The sequence below is a fragment of the Lissotriton helveticus genome, chromosome 1_1, assembly GCF_964261635.1.
Source record: "Lissotriton helveticus chromosome 1_1, aLisHel1.1, whole genome shotgun sequence".
NCBI lineage: Eukaryota > Metazoa > Chordata > Amphibia > Caudata > Salamandridae > Lissotriton > Lissotriton helveticus.
Genome location: NC_136057.1, coordinates 1,698,635,242 through 1,698,661,413, shown reverse-complemented (window position 1 = coordinate 1,698,661,413; position 26,172 = coordinate 1,698,635,242). Strand labels below are relative to the sequence as shown.

General features: G+C 47.9%; 1 protein-coding gene across 5 annotated transcripts in view; it reads right to left on the bottom strand.

The window, feature by feature from the left end:
* STAT6 (signal transducer and activator of transcription 6) overlaps positions 1-26,172 on the bottom strand; it is a 732,055-nt gene that overhangs the window by 85,332 nt on the left and 620,551 nt on the right. For 3 of the 5 annotated variants that reach the window (XM_078688994.1, XM_078688995.1, XM_078688996.1), the window contains exon 17: positions 6,276-6,362. The exons of the other annotated variants lie outside the window; for them this stretch is intronic. In XM_078688994.1, the coding sequence (XP_078545120.1) occupies positions 6,276-6,362 (87 nt within the window). The remainder of the gene's footprint in view (positions 1-6,275; positions 6,363-26,172) is intronic. 5 annotated transcript variants of the gene reach the window in all.

Here is a 26,172-nt window from a genome sequence, read left to right as displayed (position 1 = left end):
CATGGCCGTCAGGGTATTGATTGTCGCACCTAGAAACTGCCGGACATGCGCCGGCTGAAGATGCGACTTTGGGTAGTTCAACGAGAAGCCCAGATCGTGAAGGAGGTGAATGGTAGTCGACATGTCCGCGGCGCACTGTTGTTCCGACTTGGCTTGAACGAGCCAGTCGTCTAGGTAGGGGTAGACATGGATGTTCTGCCTCCTGAGGTGCGCCGCCACTGTCGCCAGACACTTGGTAAACACTCTTGGGGCTGTGGTCACTCCGAAGGGTAGGACCTTGAACTGATAATGGTTGCCTTGGATAGTGAATCTGAGGTATTTCCTGTGGGATGGGTGTAGTGGAATGTGGAAATAAGCATCCTTGAGGTCCAAGGTTGCTAAGAAGTCCCCTTGGTTTAACAAGGGAAGAATCTGTTGCAGTGTAAGCATATGGAAATGTTCTGAAAGTATATACAGGTTGAGGGGACGCAGATCCAGAATGGGTCTGAGAGATCCGTCCTTCTTTGGAATAAGGAAGTACAGGGAATATACCCCTGTGCCCTCCTCTTCCACCGGCACGAGCTCGATTGCGCCTTTTTGCAGAATCACCACTACCTCCTGCTGCAATAAGTGCAAATGCTCTGCGGACATAGGCCGTTGCCTTGGTGGAATGTTGGGTGGAGTGGATTTTAACTCTAGACAATAACCGTACTGGACAAGTTGTCGCACCCACCTGTCTGTGGTGATGTCTCTCCAGACGGGCAGGAACTGCTGTAGTCTCCCCCCGACAGGTGTTAAGTGGTCGGGGGGCAGTGACAGAGAGTCACTGTTTGCTTGGGGCAGAGGAGCGGGAGTTGTTGTTTCCTCTGCCACGTCCTCTGGTGCTGTTTCCTCGGTAACCCCCTTTGTTCTGCTTGGGGTACGAGGATTGTGCTCCACCTCTAGAGAATTGTGATTGTTGACCCATCTGTCCTCTGGTGACTCCACGTGCACCTGAGCGACGAAAATTGTTGCCACCGAACTGTTGTGATTGTAGGGCCCCCATAGACTTAGCAGTTTCGTTGTCTTTCTTAATCTTTTCCAAGGTGGTGTCAACATCTGGACCAAACAGTCTATCAGGATTGACGGGCTGATTAAGTATGGTTGTTTGAATGTCTGGTTTAAACCCCGATATGCGGAGCCACGCCTGCCGTCTCAGCATGACGCTAGTGTTAATAGCCCTAGCTGCTGTGTCTGCGGCATCAAGTGCACACTTTATGGCTGCGTTGGAGATCAGTTTTCCCTCTTCTATAAGCAGTTTGGTGCCCTCTTGAAACTGCGGAGGCAGGTGTTCTAAAACGTGCTGTAGGGTGTCGTAATGCGCCCTATCATAACGTGCCAAGAGTGCCTGTGTATTCGCAATACGGCAAAAATTGGCAGCCTGTGCAGCTACTCTTTTGCCTCCTGCCTCTAGGACTTTTGACTCCTTATCCTGGGGAGGAGCTTCACCCGTTGTTTGGGAGTTCGCCCTTTTACGGGCATTTGCGACCACAAGGGAGTCAAGCGGCAACTGTCCCCGAATGTATGCAGGGTCTGCAGGTGCTGGTCTGTACTTTTTTTCGATGCGTAGATTGACCACCCTCGCCCTGGTAGGTTCTTTAAAGATGTCCGCAGCATGCTTGAGGACCCCTTTGAGCATGGGCAGTGTCTTTACTGTCCTTTCAGAGACTGAAAAAGTGTCAAATAGAAAGTCTTCTTCTACTGGGTCAGCATGCATGTCCACATCATGATTAGCAGCTGCCCTTTCAATGAGTGCATGAAAACCTGCAGAATCTTCTGTTGGGGATGCACGTGCAGTGAAAGGCTGTGGGTCTTGCCCCACATTTTGGGTGCCTTGGTCCCCTATGTCATCATATGAATCTTGCTGTGCATCAGGTTCATTGATGGGGAAAGTGTATTGGTCATCTTCACCATATCCCTCACCCTCAGAGTGTTCTGGGGAAGGAGTTGGGCTCCTTCTAGGAGGAGGCTGGATAGGTTCCATCAGTGTTGAAGCGTCCTGAGTAAGCCTTTTCTTCTTCAGGGGGATAACATAGGAGTCCACTGGCTGTGAAGTGATCCTCCTCTTGTAAAGGGTCAATTTGCCCGTGTCTGCGTCGATAAAACGCTCAGAATCCTCCTCTGAGTCGAGTAGTCGACCTGAAAGTGCTCCAGACGTTGAAGAATCCGACTTCTTTGGCGTCGTTTTTGTTGAAAAGGCCTTCGGCGCCTCTTTTGGCGGCAGAAGGAAGAGAAGTTTACTCGAAGGCTTTGCCGGAATGTCCACCGGCTTCTGTGGCGACGGCATCTGAGCCGACGTAGCAGAGGCCTTCTCCCTGATTCTCTGTAGGGAAGAGGCGACGAGGGACGCGTCACTTGCAGCGGCCTTTGGCGCCGACGAGGAGGTCTTGACCTTGCCCTCGGATCCGACGTCCTGTTGGCCCTTCTGAGTCTTGGACGATGATGCCGCAGCCGCCGACCCAGAGTCCTTGGACCGATGCGTAGATGTTCCAGCTTTCGATCCGTGTGATTTCGCTGGCTCCGTCTCCACCACGCGTTTGACTAACGAAGTCCCAGTCGGAACCGGAGCCGTGTCGCTGGCTTTGGCGGGCTTTGACGGCGTCGCAGCGGTCGACCCGTGCCGAACTCCCGTTTTAGAGGAACCCTCCTCTGGCGCCGATTTCGACACTGCGGAATCGACAGATTTCTTCGACTTCTGTGGACCGGTGGCCGACGGAGTCGATGAAGCAGCGGGTTTAGGTGTTTTTGGATGGACGGCCGCCATCTTAGGGACGCTCGAATCCATAAGTTTCGGTTTCGATTTAGGGTCGGCCATTTTAGGTGTAGTCGATACCGTAGGTTTCAGTTTCGGTTTCGATACGGCGTGCGCTGCAAGTATGTCCGTGGCCGGGCCTGAAGGCGGGGCCGTGGCTTGCGGTACGGGGTCGTGGGTAAGGCCGACTGGCGATCCCGTGACCCGAGCCTGATCCTCGTAACCTTCGGGGCATAGCTCATCCCCTGAGCTATCTTCCGCGGCCCCATAAACCTCTTCGACGTCCCCTACCTCGTCGACGTATTCAAGGCCTTGACCCACGACTCCGTCGTCGTCTACCGGATCTGCCTCGACTTCCGTCTCGGGCGGGGAGATTTGAAGATGATGGCTCTGGTCCTCCTCTTCTTGGTCGCCGAAGATGTTTTCTGGATCCGGGGCCGCTTGTCTGGCCTCGAGGCGCACTGCGCGCCGAAGCTTGAGTGTCTTCTTTGACCTGAATCTGGCGCAGGCCCTGCAGTTGTCTTCATTATGGTCTGGTGAAAGGCATTTGTTACAGACCGGGTGCACGTCGATATGTGGGTATTTGGACCCACAGAGCGGATAGTTTTTAAACGGACTCCGCTCCATGCCGAAAAGTTGCGGTCGTGTCGCGATGAGAAGGCCTCGATGTCCGAAGAGTGAAACGACTCCGCTGATTCCGACTCAAAGAGACGGAAGAACTCGAGACCGTGCGCAAACAATACCGACGTAAGGAATATAAGGCCTTTTGGCCCGTAAAAAGCTAGTTTTTCTTGGGTCCGACAGAGAGACGTCGAGACCGCATCCGAACCCAATGGCGGAAAAAAACAATCTGGGGATGGAGCCGATGCCCATGCGCACTGTAGTCCAGGGGAGGAGCCACCTATCTCAGGATACTTCGAAGACTCTTCCAGGACAACAATGTGCGATCATCCGGACCCAACACTAGGCGGCGATCTAATGCAAAAGATATGAATTTAGCAGCCCACATGCCTCGAACATTGGAAATCCTCCAAATATTAGCTGCTTGAGCTACACGCTACACGCTTCCCAGAAGCTTCTAAGATCTTGGACACCAAGGGGAGTTGGCCCTTGATGTACGTAGGGTCCACTGGCGCAGGCCGGTACTTCCGTTCAATTCTGGGGTTCATCACCCTTGCTTTAGTGGGCTCTTTAAAAATGTCACTAGCATGTTTGAGCACACCCTTGAGCATAGGCAGAGTTTTTACAGATCTTTCCGATGTTGAGAAGGTATCAAAGAGAAAGTCTTCCTCCACAGGGTCAGCGTGCATGTCGACATCATGGTTAAGGGCTTCCCTTTCAATTAGTGCGTTAAACGCAGCAGTATCTTCAGTTGGAGAAGTTTTCACTGCATATGACTGAGTGTCTGGGGTGGTGTGTGGCTCATCAGGGTCAACAGTGTCAGCCCATGGCTGGGACTCATCCTGATCTGTGTCAATGGGATAGTTAAACTGGTCCTCATTGTCCCCTTCTTCCACATCCTCAGAGACAGGTGTGGGAGAGTAGTGATAGTCTTGCCCATATGGCTGTATGGGTTCAAAAAGGGTAGGAGAGGTAGCTGAGTCCCTTTTTTTCTTCAGTGGTATCCTGTAAGACTCCATCGGAGTTTCAGGCCTGATTTTCCGTTTATAAATGGTGAGGCGACCCGACTCGGAGTCGATGTATAATTTTGACTGTTCGTCGTAGGACGGTGGCTGGAACAGAATGTCTTCCATTCGAGGCTGAGCGGGTGCAGGTACCGATGGCGACTTGGATGAGTCCGTAGCCGTCGGGAGTGGTACAGTTTTAGGCCGTGCCGTTGGGGGCAGGCCAAATTTGATTGGCGCCGTAAGCATAGGCGATGGGCCGACTTGCTTCGAAGACTTCGATCCGACCGACTCCGACTGGTCCGCGTGCTTGTGGCTCTTTGTCGACTCGATCCTCTGCTGCGCAGCAGGTGCGCTTGCGTGTTTCGACGAGCTCTGTTCCTTTGGGCCGAGCTTGGATTTCGACTCGAAGGCCTTGACTAACTGCAGCTTCTGAATCTTCGGATCGATGGCTTTTTGTGACTTGAGGCCCTTGGAAGAGTCGCCATCTTTGGAGCCTGACGTCGACGTGAGCGTGACGTGTTTAACTGCAGACACGGGCTTTGTCGCTCCGATCTTCGGGTCGACGCCCCCTGTCGACCTCGAGGGGTCGGGCACACGTTTTGACTTGGAAGGTTCTGAAGTCGTCGAGCCGATGGTAGTTTTCACCACTTTCGGTTTCGATTTAGTGTCTGTATGTTTCGGTTTTGTTTGCTCCACTGATCGTGGTCGTTCGACCGATGGCTCATCAGAAATGTTCTTAGTCGGGCCTGGAAGCGAGACTAGAGAACGTCGATGAAGATCTTGGCTAAGGCCTTCCGGCGATGCCTCGACCTGAGCCGTGGAAGAGTCTGTATGAGGCCCAGCTACTGCGGTTGGGCCTAGCTCCTCGCCGGAGTCGTCGTCGCCGGCTCCGAGAGGTTGTGCGTCGTCTCCTACCTCGACGATGTCTTCATCATGGATGTAGAGTTCTTCCTCGTCCTCATTGTAGTGGGAGTCTTGCTCCGATGCGGGATCTGAGTGCTGAGCAGGATCCTCTTCTCGTACGCCCTCCTCGTCGTCACCCCCGAAGATGTTTTCTGGATCGGGTGCCGACTCCCGCGCCGACTGTCGTGCAGCGCGCCGAAGACAAAGAGATTTCTTCGATCTGAATTTTGAACAGGCCATGCAGCTGGCCTCGTCGTGGTCCAGTGAGAGACATTTATTGCACACCGGGTGCGCATCGATGTGAGGGTATTTCGAGTTGCAAACGGGGCAGCGCTTGAACGGACTCCGTTCCATCGTCGATGGGGCCTTTGGTGTTGAAAGGCAATCTGTCTTCGACGTCACGTTCAAAGAAATGAAAACAAGTATAAGGCACTGAACGAAAGACAATACCGACGCCCCGAAGGCCTTTTGGCCTTGAGAAAGAGTTTTTACATATATTCCGAACTTGAGTTAAGAAAGTACATCCGAACCCAATGGCGGAAAAAACCAATCTGAGCATGGAGAGGATGCCCATGCGCAATGTAGTCCAGGGGAGGAGCCACCTATCTCGTGATACTTCGAAGACTCTTCCAGGACAACAATGTGCAATCATCCGGACCCAACACTAGGCGGCGATCTATGCCTAGATATAAATTCAGCAGCCCACATGCCTCGAACTGAAGGGTTTCTAAACTTAAGGAAAGTGGAACTTACTGCATTAGAAAAAGAAAAAAAGATTCAAAAACATTTTGAATGTAACAGAGATGACTAACTGGGAATACTGCATTGAGGCACTACATGACAGGGTAGGGAAATCAAAGAAAAACATAATAGTACAAGGACTGAGATTAAGGGTAATTGAGAGTTAAAAGGAAGTAGAAAAATGAAGTGATTTGGTAGGTGACTGGGAAGCAGGGTTAATATTTTAGTCTTACTGTGCCAAAGGATAGTCCTGTTGGTGGGCTCCGATTTCAAGTTTTGGCATAATGCTTGTGTCACTGGGCTTCGACTGGCTCTGAGCACTGCAAGTAGAAACATTTAACGATAAAGAACCTGTCATACATAAAGAACACAATAAAGCACTTTCCTATGTGGATCATTAGCTAGGTCCCTGCCTGTTGGTGCTTGGCTTTACAGCCATGTTTGTGATTCCTTTGGTTGGAGTGGAGACTGGGCATGTGTAAGACACAAAGCACAAGTTATTACCTGTGTAACGATATATCTGTAAGAGATATTAGTTAATGATAGATTCCTTACCTTAGAATATCCCCAGGCGTCAGACTGGATAAGGAAAGTTTTTCTAGCAGTACCCCTGCGCGTCAGTAGGTGGCGTTGTGCGGCTCCGCGTCCGTCGCTCGCGGCGTATGCGCCAAGATGACATCACGCAGACTACTTAGGCGCCAAAATGCGCGCTGACGTCAGTCTATACACGACTTTTCGCGTCAGGAACGCAGAGCCATTCAAGAAACTGACTACTGGTGCCATGAAACTAGGGCCCTAAAAGGGATGGCCTTAACCCTAGTAATCAGTTCGCAGAACGGGGAGGATGGGTGGGGCGGTAAGGATTCTATCACTAACTAATGTCTCTTACACAAGTAGTAACTTGTGCATCTGAAAGAGACAGATTAGTGATAGATTCCTTACCTTAGAATAGATACCCCAGCAATACCAACCCCCGGTGGAGGGTCGGTGAATAAGATTACACCAGAAAGTCACGGAGTACAGAACGGCCAAAGAAGTCGTCTCTCCGGACTTGAATGACAATGCAGTAATGCTTGGTAAACGTGTGCAGAGAGGCTCACGTAGCTGCCTGACAAATGTCTTGCAAGGGAACGCCGCGTCCCAAGACAGTAGTTGCTGCAGTTGCCCTGGTGGAATGGGCACATAGCCCCACAGGAGGCTCCTTCTTAGCCAACGGGTAGCAGGCCTTGATGCAGAGAAGGACCCACCGAGAAATGGTCCGTTTGTGCACGGCCCAACCTTTCTTGGCGCCCACGTAGCCGACAAAGAGTTGGTCATCCACCCAGAACTGTTGTGTGCACTTCAGATAGAACGAGAGCGCACGTTTTGGGTCCAGACGCTGGAGCCTCTCTTTCTCTTTTGAAGGAAGCGGAGGCGGAAAGAAGGTGGGCAAAGTGATGGTCTGCCCGATGTGGAAGGGCGTGACAACCTTTGGCAAGAAAGAAGGACGGGTCCTTAAAACCACCTTGTCCGGATGAACAGAAAGGAAAGGAGGTTTAGAATAAAGAGCCTGGAGCTCACTCACTCTTCTGGCAGAGATGATAGCTACCAGAAAAGCCGTCTTGAGAGTGAGAAGACGTAAAGGACAGTTATGAAGGGGCTCAAAGGGAGCGCACATCAGATAGGTTAAGATAAGATTTAAGTCCCATTGAGGCATTATGAAAGGCACGGGAGGAAACATGTGAGTAATGCCTTTCAGGAACTGGTTAACAACCAGGGACTTAAAAAGAGAAGGCTGATCTGGAAGCCGTAGAAAGGCAGAGATGGCCACAAAATAACCTTTGATAGTGCCCAGAGCAGAGCCCTGCTGGGCCAAAGAGAGAAGGAACAGAAGGATTTCGGAAAGAGTGGCAGAAAGGGGATCCACAGCCTTTGCTGTGCAGCATGCCACAAATTTATTCCACCTGCAGGCGTATACCGTCTTAGTGGAGGGACTCCTGGCTGCCAGAATGACAACACAGACTTCGGGAGGAAGATCGAAAGCTGTCAACTGTTGCCGCTCAATCTCCACGCATGGAGGTGGAGGCTGGACAGGTTCGGGTGGAGGACCGTCCCCTGCTGCTGCGACAGAAGATCCTCCTGAAGAGGCAGTCGGATCAGGGGATCGATCGCCATGTTAAGTAGCTCGGGATACCAGTATCTTAGTGCCCAATCCGGAGCCACAAGGATGACTTGGGCCCGGTCGTGCCAAATCTTCTTCAGCACTCTGGGCAGAAGTGGTATAGGCGGAAAGGTCGTAAAACAAACCGCAGCTCCACTCGAGACGAAAAGCGTAGCCGAGCGAGTACCGCCTTGGAAATTCTAATGCTCAGAACTGATGACATTGTGTGTTCTCTTCGGTGGCGAACAGATGTGACCAAGGCTCTCCCCACTGCAGAAAGAGACCTTGCGCCACTTCCGAATCAGATGCCATTCGTGATCCATCAAGCACCGGCGGCTGAGTTCTTCCGCCCTGGCGTTCAGAGAACCTGCCAGGTGTTGAACCACCAAGGAAATGCCTTGATGTTTCAGCCATGTCCAGAGGCGCAGAGCCTCCTGACATAGGGTCCAGGACCCCACCCCGCCCTGTTTGTTGCAGTACCACATGGCAGTGGTGTTGTCCGTGAACACCTGCACCACACTTCCCCTGACAGAGGGAAGGAATGCCTTCAGTGCAAGTCGGATCGCCCGAAGCTCCAAAAGATTGATTTGGAGTCGGGACTCTGCCGGAGACCAGAGGCCTCTGATCTCCGTCTCTCCCAAGTGGCCTTTGTGCTCCGGTTGGTGAAGGGAGAGGGATCTGCCATTGACCCAATAGTGATTCGTGAGCCACCACTGCAATTGTCGAGCAGTGCCCTCAGAGATCTGGACGTGATCGGACAGGTTGCCCTGATACTGCGCCCACTGGAACTTCAGGTCCCAATGCAGAGCCTGCATGTGCCATCTGGCATGTTTTAATAGCAGGATGCAGGAGGCCATCAGGCACAGGAGCTGGAGGGTCATCCTGACTGAAACCCGGGATAGAGGCTGAAAGATCGGAATCATAGCCTGAATATCCCAGACTCGCTGCTCGGGAGGATAAACCTGAAACTGCGTCGAATCCAGAACCGCTCCGATGAAGGGGAGCTTCTGAGAGGGACTCAGGTGTGACTTCGGCACGTTGATGGAGAACCCCAGCAGATGCAGGAGGTCGGCCGTAGTCTGGAAGTGGGTGATAACTACTTGGGGCGAACCCGCCTTCAACAGCCAGTCGTCGAGGTAGGGGAAGACTGACACCCCTGACCTGCGCAGATGAGCTGCGACCAACGCCAACACTTTTGTGAACACCCGAGGGGCACTGGTAAGGCCGAAGGGAAGCACAGCAAATTGAAAATGCTACTGGCCTACCATGAACCGCAGGTAACTCCGGTGGGCCGGCAGGACGGGGTTGTGAAAATAGGCGTCCTGCAAGTCCAACACTACTATCCAGTCTCCAGGGTCGAGGGCAGCCAAGACCTGAGCCAGAGTCAACATCTTGAACTTCTCCTTCTGGAGTAAGCGATTGACGTTCCTGAGGTCCAAGATGGGGCGCAAGCCCCCCTTGTCCTTCTTGGGGACCAGAAAGTAGTGGGAATAACAACCACACCCTACTTCTGTCCCAGGAATGCGCTTGATGGCTCCCTTAGCCAAGAGTGCCATGACTTCCTGCGGGAGAAGCGCAAAGTGATCCCCTGACACGCGGTGGAACTGAGGAGGCATGGCCGGGGGGTAGACTCGAAGGAAAGGGAGTAACCACTCCGGACGAGTTGCAGCACCCACCTGTTGGAAGTGACAGACCGCCAATGGGGAAGGTAATAACGAATCCTGCCACCCACCGGCATGGGTTGCGCCCCGAAGCTCAGACTAGGAAGGCTGCGAGGCGGATACCTTGGGGGTGGAGGTGGACTGGCCCTCACGCCGGCCCCCGGAGCCACCACAGTGGCCTCCACGCCCATGGCAAGGCTGAGTTTAGTTCAGCGCAGGCTTTTGACTGAACGAACGGGCAGGGGCACCCATTCCCTGGCCATGAAAAGAATGAAAAGTAGACGTGGCCGGGCACATGGCAGAATGGGCAGTAGCTCGAGAGTCTTTAAAACGCTCCAGCGCACTGTCGGCCTTATCACAAAACAGGCGAGTGCCATCAAAGGGCATGTCCATGAGCAAACTCTAGACATCCGGGGAGTACCCAGTAGACCTCAACCAGGCGTGGCGACGAAGTGCCACAGTCGTGGAAATCGCCCTACCGAGAAAGTCTGCGGTATCCAAGTCACAACGAATGGCGAATTTAGCCGCGTCCTTACCCTCGGCCACCGCCTGGGACAGTACAGCCTGGACCTCTTCAGGACACTGGGGCAACACCTCTGCAACCATTTCGCACACCGCTTGGCAATAGCGGCCGAAAAGACATGTGGTGTTCATCGAACGCAGCCCCAGGCTGGCCGTCGAGAACAACCGCTTGCCGAACTGCTCCAGCTTCTTAGAGTCCTTATCCGACGGCGCCTTGGGAAAGGCACTCTGGGATGTCGAAGTTTGAATGACCAGACTCTCTGGTGTGGAATGAATGGTCAGAAAGGCAGGATCATCCGGCGCCGGGCGATGACGCCTGGCGATGTTCTTATCCACAGGCGCCCCTGTGGCCGGCCGCGACCAAGTGCCCAACAAGACATCAGTGAGAGTGAGGGCGTCATTGAACGGTAGCAGCGGCTCCGATGAAGTGGACGCCGACAGGAGCACTTCAGTGAAGAGATTCGTTTTCAGTGCCACCGTAGGGAGATCAAGGTGAAGGCCCTCAGCTGCCCGACGGAGCACCATCATATACGAGGCACCCTCCTCCATAGTGGAAGGTGGAGAGGCAAACCCCGGGTCAGAGGAGACATTAAGGCCGCCGGCCTCCTCCAAGTTATCTGCCCAATCCTGCTAGGAGTTGCACTGTCGAGCAAAAGGGTCCTCGGACCCCTCCCAGTCATCCTCAGCCGAGTGTGGTACAGACCTCAGCGGTGGGGCAGGGGCCGGGGGAGGAACACACGGCGTCAAGAACGGCGCCGATCGGGGTCGAACTGGCGCCATATCCCAATTCGGATCCCTGGCGGGGACAAAACCGTCTGTGAACCGGGGCAGAGGCGGAACCAACGGCATCCACTGCGGCGCCACAGGCGGAGCCGAGGGCGGCGCTGGGGCCAGAGCCGTCAGTGTAGTAACTCTTGGCGCCGGAGCCGACAGCACAGGATCCTGCGGTGCCGGAGCCGGCGGCGGCACCGGTGCCGGAGGTGGTGTCGACGGTCCAGCAGGATTCTGACATGGGACCGCGAGGCCCAAAGGCGCACCGGCGGGAGCCCGAGGCCTAAACAGGCGGTCCATAGCAGCAAGAAACTGTTGCACAAATGCCGAACTTCAAGCAACTTCCGGTGCTGCTCCCTCAAGGCCTGACGCCTGGGCATATTTTAAGGTAAGGAATCTATCACTAACGTGTCTCTTTCAGATATTAGGAGTGGATTTATTTCACCCAAGCTTACTAACTCCCTTGTAGCCTAGAAGTTTGGGTCATGATAGGGAGCCGTGAGTTGCAAGAGGCAGTAAAGCTTCTGTGCGGACAAACTGACAGACTAACAGACAACCTCATAGCTGCATTCTGACCTGCTCTTGGTCAATGTGATTTCTTGGGTTCAGTGGAAAAAGGGAAGTGCACACTGTAGTGTTCTACTCCACAGCCACCTTCAAGACCATGGACACTGCCTCTTATTTATAGCATTGATGGTACGAACGCCTAACTAAAAAGCATGGACACTACTTCAAGCTTCACGGCCACCTGCATTATTTTCAAAGCAGAGGTCTTCTCACCTCCAAGACACATTTCTCTATGCCAAATCGCTCACATAAGTACTCACATAAATACCACATCTACACTGAGACAGAAAAGTTCACACATCAACTTCTGCACCCAAACACGTTTAAACTCCTCTAAATTGTAACAGAGTTACACAAGTACACAACCACAGCAAATACATCCAACTTCTATCACAGGCATTCAACCCTCTACATTCTAACATCCATATGCACACTGTCACTCATTTAATGGTACACACTTGCACTGTGATGCGTACTTCATCTGATGATTACATTGAACTCTCCAAAATGAACACACAGATTATACAGTTTGATAGAACAGTAGCATTACTACCAGTGGCAAGCAGTTTGTTCACATCCTCTTAACTGTTCCAGGAGGATGACGTCCTTACTTCCACATGTGACCTCCTTAATAGGATTGGAGTATGATACCCCTGCTGTTTTCCAATTCGAAGCCACCCCTCGGACACCAAAGTCCATTCCAATGCCAGAGGACCATAGTGAGTTTTTCCAATCCGACAGGCTGAGGCATGGATATTCATATCGGCCGGATGCTTCAGCCACTGTGGAAGTCTTCAAACATGCTTGGTGTAGGTTAAATATCAAATTTAGTACAGATGCAGCAATTTCTGGGTACACGTAAAATGTAGAGGCAGGTGAGGTAAATATTCATTATTTGTTCAGAGAGATGGTATCTGCTGAAGGTTTTGAGATTATTTTCAAAATGTTTATCCTCTAGTTCATACGGTCAGTGTTTAATTTCCATTGTTGAGGTGGGAGAAAAGTCTGCAGAAAACCCTCTGATTAATGTAAGATAGGGTTTCTTCTGGAATCTGGCTAAGGATATTCATGAAATGCAAAGATGGGTGCAGTGTATGTGCAGTGTATGTGCTTTCTTTAGGGAGAAAACTGAATCTTTCAGAATCCTCGCTCCAAATCTCTATTGGAAAAAAAGTGAAATGACTCTCGCTGTGTATTTATGTTTAAACGCTTTGAAAATGCTTATGAGTCTTTGAAGGTTAATTTAGCACTGCACAAAAACTTTAGCTAATCAGTCACAGAAAACACAGCAGTGGAAGTACCAAATGTTTGCAGCAGAAAATGAGGTAGAAGTTTTATCATTCAGAGATGTACATTCATGCAGCATTAAAGGTTTCATGTCAGTATTGGCCAAAGAAATGTGGGCACCCCGTTCCTGTTCACAAACACAGAGTTCCTCATCTGGAGATTTGCCATGGTCAACTTGGAGAAATAGGTCTGAAAGAATTTTAAGATTCGGCAATCCTATCGGTGTGGCAAAATGCAGGGTGTGCAACTGTACACACACAGGCTTACAATTTGGAATGAAAGGTTCCTTTCAACTCTCTGGTCATATTCCTATTCCTGTGTGAACGAGGTGTACTGAAGATGGAACCGGGTGAGTCCCTGTAGAAGGACCCTGTGATTGTGACCCTTTGAAAAAAGGAGAGCTGACAAGACTGTTGATTTTATGGCAAGACCGGAGGTTAACATTATTGCAATCTTCTTTAATGCCGCACACACAGCAGCCCCTTTAAGAAATAGAATACAAATCATAGAGAATTCCAACACTATAAAACCATGGAACTCCCAACAGCCTTCCTTCTTTTTTGCTGCTGCTGAATCAGATAAGTAATCTATGGCAGCTCCGGGTATGAATGATTATGATTGGCTGTATGATGAGTTTATGTTAAAAATTATTCTTGGGGAAGTGTTTTGTAAACCATTCAGGGATTGAGTGGGTTGCATTTAAATATTTAAAGGAAAGATACATTTACATTTATTTATCAATGTTTGGTTCGAAGCATATATAAAATATGAGCGATATGGGTTCTGGAGATTTCAGGAATTGTAAGCAGTGTAAAAGTTCAAAATATTTTCTGAGGTGCGACCTTGTTAGCATGCCAGTAATTAAGTTGTGTTGTTTGAAATGAAGCGTGGCGCGTGTAACGGCCAAGTTGTGTAGGTCCTTAATTGGCGAGAGGGCATCGTGGTGCACGCGGGATTTTGCGTGCAATCCAGTCAAGTTTAAAACGTGTGCGACTCGAGATAAGGAAGGTGCTCGGGGGTTTGTGGAGCGCGATGAAATTGAATGCACAGAGTCGGGAGATTAAGAACAGTGCTTCCGGGTAAGAGCATTGAAATAAAGGTAGGACTGGTTTTGCTGTCACGTAAGCGTGGCTGCCATTTTAGGAACACATGATGTTTTCAATATCTTAAGATTGGATGCATCCTAATTTTCTTCTATTCTTTTATTCTAATTTTCTTCTATTCTTTTATTTGTACTATATCTTATTGACATCTCGTTTCTCATTTCTCTTCACATAACTTCTATTGATACGCTTTGTTCTTATATCAACTATTTTTCTATATTCTATTCAATACTCTTTTCCTGATATATTTCACAATTTTAGATTTTACAGATGAATTACTCCTCAAGGACTGAGATGTCATGTTACTATTTCCTATATTTGTAGTTATATAATGTTTAATTTACATATTCAATTGATATATCTATTGAGTTAACATATGATTCATTCTTTAAGATTTTTATATTTCTTATATATGCTGCTTGCATTATTTAAATATTTAAAGTCTTTCACACCATATTTATTCAATTGTATACCTTACTATTTATCTTTATAGTTGTAAGTGTAAATTATTGGGGCATAGTAATTATCATATATGCATTTTTGTTCCATATATTCCGTATATTTATTCATATCATTCAAATTGTAAGTTATTATTAACTTTATTGTACTTATAATGCAATTTTCTCAAAATGTTAATAAAAAAATTATAACACAAAAAAAAAATTGGATGCATCGTATGACAGATTGGAGTGAGAAGTTTGTTTTTTTACAGGCTTGAACTACCTTTGAATTATAGGTCTGAGGTATTGTGGAGACAATGGAAGTGGTAAATAAGTTGAAGGTGACTTTTTCTGGTATTTTAGGCAGGATAGTTTTGAGCATGTCTGAACCTAGTAGTTTAGGGAGTCTAGAAAATAGTTCTAAAGAGGATCGGATTATGGGCATGTTGACAAAATCTATAAATGATTTCAACAATAAAATAGAAAGGACAGTGGGTGATTTATTACATAGTAAGGGTATGATGGTGCAAGATGAAAGATTTTATTGAGCTGGAGAACAAACATCTTGAAAAAAAAAGGAGAGTAAAGAAGTTTAAGAAAGGGAGTCATGATAAGGGATTCGGAGGTCAACGGAAATTTGGCAGTGTTAAGTACATACAAGGGGACCAAGTTAAGGTCCAGAGAAGTCTGGGAAGCAGACTCATGAAACAAGGAAACATTCCTCAGTTTGCTGTGATGAATCCTATGGGAGTGCAGAGGTGGAAATAAGTTGTTCCTCTGATTTTGAGTCAGAGGAAGAGTTAAGAGAACATACTAGGGAGTCTGCCGTCTTGGCAGAAAATAACGGAGAGCAGAAGTCTCTGATGGATCCTTTGGGGTATATCTTTGATCCCTCATTGATTAAGCATCCTTCGTCACCAGCATGGGCTCCAATTGCTCATTTAGCAAAGTATATGGAAAATTGGTTGAGGAAACAGATTCCAAAAGATGCAAGACTTTGCTTGAGACCGGAATGTTCAAGACCTAGTCTGGCCAATAGACTAATGGTGACACCAGACCTGGATGCAAAGATAATTGTCTTCATAGGCAAAGGCATCAGGGATCCTAGCAAAGGCTTGCATAAGGGCCTAATAATGTGTCTGGAACGGTAAACATCACTTACAACGAAACTTTTACAACGCACTACCATTACAACGTGGTCATTACAACGCAAACTATTACAACGCATTGCTCTGGGGGGGCGCTCTAGGATAGGGAATAGGTTAATTTACTATCCAATAACCTTCCCTAGTGTCCACGGGGACTGGAGTTGGAATAGTAAATTAAACTATTCACTATCCAGCACCCAAAAGCGCTATGCGTTGTAATGGTATGCGATGTAAAAACCGCGTTGTAAAGGCAGGCGTTGTAATAGCCTGCGTTGTAACGTCATACATCCGTCTGGAACGTTTATTGGATTTGACGGGTCCTATTACTAAGATTTTGTATATGGTTGAGGAAGCATACGTGGGTAATAAGAGCTTGGATATAGAAGAGTTGAGACAATGGGTCCAAAGAACTGTCTGTCTTTTGGGTAATGCAAACACTGCTTTATCAGTCGAACATAGGAAGAGTATTTTGCTAAAAATTTATCCGAAGTTAATGGAATTAGCAAATAACGAAGGCTGTCATTCAGCAAATGGGTTGCTGTTGTGACGATTTTATCAAGGATAAGTCTAAATATGTGGGAGCTTTTAGCTCTTTACAAAAATATCAAAGAGAGATTAAAAAAGTTTTTAATAGACATGTTTTTGGAGTGGCCGGGAAAACAAAGGATCAGTTCCCTGGCCGAGGACAAGGCATTACTAGAGCCTCATTTAGACCCAGTAATTTTCAGACCTCATATCAGTCAGAGGGATTCTACCCTCAAACACAAAGGTATAGAGGAACATATAGACGTGGAGATAGATGGTTCAGGAACGCAGGTAAGTCAATCAATCAATCAGGCGCTTAGTAAGTTTCTCCAGTTCTCCTCGAGAAGTCTGACGGTGCTCCTGGCTTCGTGGAGGTTGGTGGTGAACTACGTGGCCCTCCTGGGGTGCTGTCTGTTGGAGTTAAGTAGGGGTGCGAGTTCGTCTGCGCAGTTGGAGATCCATCCGTGAAGTTCTTTGGCTGCGAGGTTGGTGTCGGTCAGGGCGTCTTGGTTGAGGGTGGTATTAAGCTGCTCTTCAGTGATTTTGCTCCAATTCCTTCGGGAGGGTGTGGTGCAAGTTTGGGCTGTGTGGGTTTTACGATGTGGAAGTGTATGCAGTGGGGTCTGTCCATGGGGGTAGCATGGTGTGGCTGAATTGGATGTTTTTGCCTCCTGCGAAGAAGGCGTAGAGGGTGTGTCCTGTCTTGTAGCTGGGCGTGGTGACGAGCTGTTTCAGGCAGATGTTGGAGTGGTTGTCCAGAAGGGTGGTGGAGTTGGGGTCGCTGGGGTTGTTAAGGTGGAAGTTCAGGTCTCCAATGAGTATGTAGCCCATGGAGGCGATGGCGTGGGGTGCGATGAGGTCGGCGATCAGAGTGGTGAACGGGGCACGAGGTCCGGGGTCTGTAGGCGAGGGTACAGCGAAGTGTGGTTCTGGGGCTGGTCTGGATCTGGAAGTGGAGGTGTTCGGCGGTGGAGAAGGAGTCACTTGTGGCGGAGGTGGAGAGTCGGAGGGAGCTCTGGTGTGCGGTGTCGAGTCCTCTTCCTGGGCGGTTGGTGCAATCCTTCCTCTGAATCTTAGATCCGTCGGGGATGGCGGTGTCGGGGGCGGCGTTGGTCCATGTTTCTGTAAAGAAGGGGATGTCTGGCGAGACAGTGTCGCAGAGCTCCCAGATCTGTAAGGCATATCTGTGCAGGGAGCGCACGTTGAGGAGGATGCACTTCAGGGTTTAGGAAGTGTTGGTGTTCGGGAGGAGGGTGTTGGTGGTCATGGGTGTGCGGGTGTTGTTGAAGGTTTGGCGGCAGGCACAACAGGAGAACTGTCGGGGGTGGTTCTAGGCGTGGACAGCTGGCAGTTGTTGCTCCTCCGGGGTTGAGAGCGTAGCTGGGTTGTAGTGGTGGATGGTTGGCGATTCAGGGTCCCTGGTGCTGGTTGGGTAGCGGACAAGCGCAGACAGACTTGACTTAGGTGTGCCTTCAGTGCGCCAGCGGTGCGCCCGCTGCACGCGTCCGCCGTGCGGCCGCCATTAAATAGGGGAGGAGGGAGGGAAAGCTTAGCTGGAAGGCGGGAGTATGAGCGTCAGGGAAGAGGGGCAGCGGGGGAACAGCAGCGGTAAAACTCGCAAACAGTGACAAAAATTAACAATATTAGCAAAACAATACTTACACGCCTACAATTAAACAAGAAAGATGACAGAGGAAGAAAAATGGGCACAACAAGGCAGGAGGCAGCAGGGGCGGACTCGAACCCTACCAGATCCATATCAGCTGTGGCGGCACAACGTTGGAGCTACTGGGGGAGAGCAGGTCCCTGACCAGAGGTGAGAGGTCTTGCTCGCTCATCCCAGCAGATGCCACCATTAAATAGGGAGGAGGGAGGGAAAGCTCAGCTGGGAGCGTGAGCAGCAGGGGAGGGGCCATGGGGTGCAGCAGCGGGAAAACGTGCAAAAACAGTGACGACAGTGACAAAAATTAACAGTATTAGCAAACAATACCTACATGCCTACAATTAAACATGAATACAACTATGCAGACGGAACTCATTCAAGAGTTGAAGAATGTAGAGGAGGTTTGTTGCAAAAGGAATTACAAGGATTAGAGCGACTGGATGTTGGACAGGAAGGTTTTTATGGAGTTGATGGTTCTCAGAGGTCCATGCAAGATAGACTTATTTTCAAACAGGCTGAATGCCCAGTTGACAATGTTTTTCAGTTGCCGTCCAGACCCGGAGGAGATGGGGTTGGATACATTTAATCAGAACTGGAGGGGACTGAGGCTGCATGCTTTTCCTCTGTTTTTGATGATAGTGCGGCTGACAAGTTTTCTGCACAAACAGAAGGAGACTTTGGTTTCGGTGACAGCCCTGTGGAGGTCACAGGTCTGGTATCCTGTACTTCTAGAATTATCGGTGGATTTTCCGATTCTACTCCCAGTGTTTCAGGATATTCTGTATTCTGTTGAATCCTTGGGGAGAAAGGGCCAAATTGGTAATATCAGGGAAGTTGAGATTGGTAGCATGGAAAATTTCAGGCGTGTATGGGCGGTGCCTGGACTTTCACAGGCAGCTACAAATCTTATTAGAGAATCCTGGGCTCCGTGTACAAGGAAAATGTACAGACTGGCATAGCAGGAGAGGGGTTTGATCCTGTTTCAGTGGATGTAGTTGAAGCAGTGAATTATTTGTCTGGATTGTTTGAGAGTGGTTTATCATACCAAAAGACTAATGTTCATAGGTCGGCTATTGCTGCAGGACATGTTTTATGGAATGGAATTAGAGTTGGTCAGGAATTTTTGGTTAGGAGAATATTGAGTATTAGGATATTAAGACCTCCTATTGCTAGATATAATTCAGTTTAGGATGCATCTAATGTTTTAAATTGTTTTGAAAAAATCTAGGTAATAATGATAACGAAACTAGTTACTGGTTGTGAGACATGATCCCCTTGGTTAGTCTACAACTCATTTGGTGTGTGTGCAAGCTCTTTGTGATTGTGTCTGTTTGTTGAATAAGTATAATATTGGTTGTTTATAGAGCTGAGAGTGCAGGGACACTTGTTGATCTTTAAAAGGTGATTAATATATATATATATGTGATCAAGCCACTCCGGTGGTGAAACGCGTTATGGCCGACGAATAAACGCACAAAAATTTGCACATAATCTGGGTTCGAGTCTGCTTGTATGTTGCCTACAAGTGTTCTACGTGGGTAGCGGTTCTCTCGAGCAGTTATTCGGAAATATATATATATATATATATATATATAAACCAAAGTATGTCCGTGTGTCCTTTATGTATTACTACACCATTCATCCGATCAGCATGAAACTTTGGGAAGTTGTTTAGTATACTCCCGCGAAGGTTTCTGGCTAAAAAAAAAAAAAAAAAAATTAAAATAAATAAATAACATTGTTAAAAGTTGTTGAGTACACTCCCGCGAAGGTTTCTGGCAACCCAGGGCCTTCATAATCTTTCCAATACTGAACGTTTACACTTTCCGGTGCGACTCGCTTTTGAACTGACCATCAACAAAGCACAAGGACAATCGCTGTAAGTGTGTGGACTAGATTTGGAGAATCCGTGCTTCTCACATGGACAACTGTATGTGGCCAGCTCACGCGGCGGAAAACCTTCTGATTTATTCGTCTAGGTACCAGACGGAAAAACAAAAAATATCGTGTATCCACAAGCACTCGAATAAAAAACCAGAATTAAAACAACACTTTGAAATGTTTTCCATATTAAAATGAATAAGTTTAAATAAAAATGACACAATGTAAATTGAATGTTATCATAACAAGTTTCCTTAAATTTCCTTTCTTCTGAGATCGCAGCGACGCCCGATGGGTAAGCTAGTATGTATATGTATATATATATATATGAATGAAGATTCTTCCCCAGCGAAAAGAAAAAGTGACCCATGCAGAGGATTCAAAGCGGCACTTTATTAAAGAGATGTCCTCAGCGAATGCATTTCGGCATGTGTGCCTTCGTCAGCGCTCCTTCCCATCTGCTTGCTCTGCTGTGGCGTAGGCAAACCTGCCTCGATGTTGTTTAAGTCCAAATTGCTCCGCCCCCTGATGATTTCAAGCTCTCACGTGCAGTCCTACAGACAAAGACTGCAAATCCCAGAATGCCACGGTATGGTGCCAGCTAGGGAAGGAGATGCTCGGCGGGGTTTCATTTGCGGAGAGGGAATCGATGGCAGGCACAGACTCCAAGTATGATGGCAGGTAGGGCAAATCGATAATCCAGCGCCCCCTCAAGTCCCCTGCATTAAAACTGCAGCAACCTCTCAGCCGGGAGTTCGTCGCGGGGGTGTGCACAGGAATCCCGGTCACCCAAAAAGGAAGTGAAATACCTCCTAACCGCTTCATGATCCGGCGTCCTGGTGGGTTCATGGGCGGAATTGCTAACGCAATCAAAGTGAAGAGATGCTCGGATGAGCAAGCCAGAGCGCCCTGACCTCTTTGTGCTGCGGGGGTACACTGTAGTGCGAGCTGGCAGTCGCATGGCAACATGAATGAAGATTCTTCCCCAGCGAAAAGAAAAAGTGACCCATGCAGAGGATTCAAAGCGGCACTTTATTAAAGAGATGTCCTCAGCGAATGCATTTCGGCATGTGTGCCTTCGTCAGCGCTCCTTCCCATCTGCTTGCTCTGCTGAGGCGTAGGCAAACCTGCCTCGATGTTGTTTAAGTCCAAATTGCTCCGCCCCCTGATGATTTCAAGCTCCCACGTGCATATATATATATATATTCACTGAAAAAACCATAGGTTATAGACCATATATAGTTAGGAATTAGCATTTAAAAAACCTTATTTTACTCACACAAAACCATTGAAATTCCATATATAGTTAGTTGCACTAACTATATATCGCGCACCCGCAATCCACTGCTGATGATGTCACATATTACATCATTCATGACATGGTCAGTGACATCACTGATGACATCACTGATGACATCTCAAATGACATCACTGATGACATCACTGATAACAACATCCAGTGATTTTATGTTTCTGTAAAGTTTAAATATGTCTTACATATTGAAGAATGAGTGGATGTATAAGTGTCCGGACGAAGGATTTAGTAGGTGCATGACTGACTGTATGAGTGAGTGATTAAATGTGTCTCACTGAGTGCATGGGTTAGTGACTAAACTGTCTTAATTTGTGCATCATTATGTCTGTTGTTCTGTAAACTGCTGCATGTGTTGATCAGTAGCTATATGAGTAACTATATGGGTTATTGATTGATTGTCCAAGTATTTGTATGGGAGACTGAGTGTGTGTGTGTGGCTGGCTGGGAGGTGTGTGACTCTGTGCAGATCAATGTGTACTTATATCAATGATTGTATAACAAGGTAAGTATGTGTTAGTATATGTTTGAAAATGTAAGGTGCTCTATGTTTAACTGTATAGACAAGAAAATGGAAGTGTGATTGATTCTTTACAGGACTGACTAGGTGTGTGAGTAACTCCATGGATGAGTGGCAGAGTGTGAGTGTCTGTATAGGTGTATGAGTGCATATGATAGTGTTGTAAAGATGAGTGATTGTATGTATGAATGATTGTATGGGTGAATGAGTGAATGTGTGTGTAGACGTAGGAATCAGTGAGTACATATGTAGTAACTAGTATTGGTGTGTCAATGGTTTCAAAAATTATACTCTGTATTTAACACTGGGTGAAACAGAGGTTATATTAAAATGTGAGGAGATGCATTGTATTGTCACATGAATGATATCATCAGTGATGTGGTCATTGATGTCAAATGAGATGTCATCAGTGATGTCATCAGTGATGTCATTTGAGATGTCATCAGTGATGTCATCAGTGATGTCACTGACCATGTCATGAATGATGTAATATGTGACATCATCAGCAGTGGATTGCGGGTGCGCGATATATAGTTAGTGCAACTGACTATATATGGAATTTCAATGGTTTTGTGTGAGTAAAATAAGGTTTTTTAAATGCTAATTCCTAACTATATATGGTCTATAACCTATGGTTTTTTCAGTGAATTTTCAAGGTTTTGTAAATGCTAATTCCTAACTATATATGGTCTATAACCTATGGTTTTTTCAGTGAATTTCAATGGTTTTTTAATAGCAAATATCATAAGCTGTCGAATGTCAAGTACGTGGTAAGTGAAAACATTTTCGTGTTTATGCACACTGATCTGCTTTGAATGGTGCCCCCCCCCCTCATTTCTATTAGGAGTACTCTCTCTTTGCACATAGTCAAGGGTAGTTAACGCAGGCCTTTGCCCCCGTTGTAATACGTCGTGCCTGCTTCTCTCTCCATTTGATTGATTGTTATCCAAGTATTTACTGTTTTAGAATTGGTTCTCTTTGGTTCATTCTCTATTTACAAACAAACACAGAGTCGCAATACTCTGTTTAGTCTTTGCAGATAACGAAAAATCGTGTAAAAAAAAAAAGAAAAGGAATCGAGCAAAATCAGTAGGCCACTAATGGGATCTCTTTTTGACCTCGCTAAAATAGAAACATTAGGAACAACCCCTCATGACAAATACAAAACTAGTGAAATTAACTGAACTCCACACAATGATGGCTGCAAAACAGCTCGGCTCCGCCACCCACCCCGCCCAAAATAACGATAAAGAGCGGCTGCCATGATTGGTTGCGGAATGGCCACGACGGAGCTACAAAATGGTACTGCTCTCATGCTAACCCCAGCTTCAGTCTGAAACATCCAGAAACACTGTAGACTACCAATTCGATCAGTTCCGGTAGCGCCCCAATGTAACCCGGTAGAGAAGAACTAGCCCTCCCCTCTTTGACTGATGGTTCTTGTTGCCTGTCCCTTCTGTTGTCATTTAACAGAACTATTTAGCCTGCTGAAAGGGGTTGTGTTCCGACCGCTGGTTGGTGGAGACATTTTGACTATATTCTGGACCTGCGTTGTCGCGTAATGCGTCATATGACGCGCCGCGTTAGCGCATCCGGAAGTCATCCGGGGCGCGCAGCGCGTAACGTAAGCATAACAAGTCATGTGACTTGTTAATAAAACTTTTCATTGGTTCATTTTACTTTTCTTATTCTAATGATGAAAGGCTTGGTCATATGACCTAAAAATTACGCTTTTTATTACTTCCGAACATTATTTTTTCTTAAATATATGTTATAATGTTCCAGGCTAATGTACTTTCCCGGAAAATTTACAACTGTCCTGCAAGTAAAATATATTCTTTTTTCGAGAAAAAGAGCGTTTCTTCGTCCCATGACGGAGCCGTTGAGCAAAAGAGGGTCGACCTGCTGTCTTAGTCGCCGATACGCCTGAATATGAGATTCTTATCGATCACTTTATGTTGCAGGAATAGAAAACACAACAGCCCTTGACCATTTATCTTTACTGCGTTCCTTCGTATTATACCTTTTACCCTTCATGTAATTGGTCTGCTTTATTTCACTTGCCTTTTAATGATTCTAAAACAGTGACTATTATTAAAAACTTTACCAATGTATATACTACTACCATGTTTTCTTTTAAAAACCTTTATTGTGAAAATTTCATTATACAAATACGAGCCTATAACCACGTGGGCCGGCCACGGAGCAAACTGTAATCGTATATGATGAGTAGACATTTACACTGTAGAGGAACGTAACGGGCGGGCCATTAGGTTGCAAGAACTAAGGTGTCTAACAGTTACGGAATCGGTGGACGTACATTTTATAATTAAAATACGACAGGGCCAGTTACAATAAAATTATCTAGATATACATTTGCGGGCAAGTACCAAGGGTGACGTTAATTCGAACTTTCAATAGTACAGTAATCAATAACACATCAGAACTTAATATCAATAGGGATGTCGAAATATTCAATCAATTCTCGTCCCCGCCCGCCATGTGCTTCAAAACTGCATACGTATCTCGTGATTTCAAGGTTCTGCAACCAGTACACAACAAGGAGTTACGAGTCCCATTTATTCCGGCGCCATTTTGGGCGAGGACGGGCAGGTCCAGGATATAGTCAAAATGTCTCTACCAACCATCGACTATGATGATGTTCATATGCTGTATTTATTAGAGTAACACTCATCTGTCCACATGAAATTAATTTGCCACAATCTAAACATGTCATTTTAATCTTTCCAAAGTTCTTCTAAATATTTGGGACCGTTTCCCTTGCCTCTGATGCTGTCAGTGCCACTTCTTTGATGAATGTACTAGCAGGTCAGGGGTTCTCCTCCAAATCTCTCTTTTATGCAGCACTATAATTAATTGGTGCCACCTCTCCATATGACGATGCATGGTATAGTTACCATAACTATATTTTTTTTCGGTTCCTCTGGAGAGTTCATCGTGGCAGATGAAGCGTGTAACGTACCGGGCATTTACCTTTTTTTGCATGTACAGGAAAGGAAAAGAAAATCGAGCGTCCGAGTTCTAAGGTGTCCCAGGGCCATTTTAGTGGACCAGGCCCAAATCCAAAGAACAGGCCGCCATTTTGAGAGTCCTGTTGCAGCCGCCTGTCGCTGTAGCATCAAGAGCAGCCGAAACTCAGCTGAATGGCAACTGAAACGGTAAAGGGGCGCCCCACTACAGCAGACGAGCCTCCACCTAGGAAGGCCCGTTCACGCCACCCCCCCCCCCCCCCTTCGGGCACCCCACGCCGTTATTCGGAGCAGTATTGTAGGATGGCCACACCAGTGCGGCAACTTGCTAGACATCACCTCGGTGGTAACCGAATCTCAACGCCTTGTGGTGTCTTCTATTCAGAAAACATTGTTATGCTGCCTTCCGCCTATTCGCCGCAAGTGCGCACGCAACTCAGCTGCATAGCTTGCTAGACACCACCTCGGTGCCATCCGGATCTCAGCGCCTTGTGGTCTCTTCTATTCCAAAAACATTGTTGCGCTGCCTTTGGCCCCATTCGCACATCGGTCCGCTACTGACGCCATCTCACAGGCTAATGGGGCGCCCCACGCCGAGTTTCAGCATTGTAGGATGACCACACCAGTACAGCAACTTGCTAGACATCACCTCGGTGCCATCCGGATCTCGGCGCCCCACTGCAGATGAAGTGCCTCTCAACTATGAAACCACCACGGTGACATCCGGATCTTGGCGCGTTGTGCTGCCTTCGGCCTATTCGCACATCGGTCCGCTACTGACGCCATCTCACAGGCTAATGGGGCGCCCCACGCCGAGTTTCAGCATTGTAGGATGACCACACCAGTACAGCAACTTGCTAGACATCACCTCGGTGCCATCCGGATCTCGGCGCCCCACTGCAGATGAAGTGCCTCTCAACTATGAAACCACCACGGTGACATCCGGATCTTGGCGCGTTGTGCTGCCTTCGGCCTATTCGCACATCGGTCCGCTACTGACGCCATGTCACAGACTAATGGGGCGCCCCACGGCGAGTTTCAGCATTGTAGGATGACCACACCAGTGCACCTTACTAGACACCACCTCGGTGCCATCCGGATCTTGGCATCTCAGCGCCTTGTGGTGTCTTCTATTCAGAAAATATTCTTGCGCTACCTTTGCCCCATTCACACATCGGTCCGCTACTGACGCCATCTCACAGGCTAATAGGGCGCCCCACGCCGAGTTTCAGCATTGTAGGATGACCACACCAGTACAGCAACTTGCTAGACATCACCTCGGTGCCATCCGGATCTCGGCGCCCCACTGCAGATGAAGTGCCTCTCAACTATGAAACCACCACGGTGACATCCGGATCTTGGCGCCTTGTGCTGGTTCCGGCCTATTCACACATCGGTCCGCTACTGACGCCATCTCACAGGCTAATGGGGCGCCCCACGCCGAGTTTCAGCATTGTAGGATGACCACACCAGTACAGCAACTTGCTAGACATCACCTCGGTGCCATCCGGATCTTGGCATCTCAACGCCTAGTGGTATCTTCCATACAGAAAATATTGTTGCGCTGCCTTTGGCCCCATTCGCACATCGGTCCGCAACT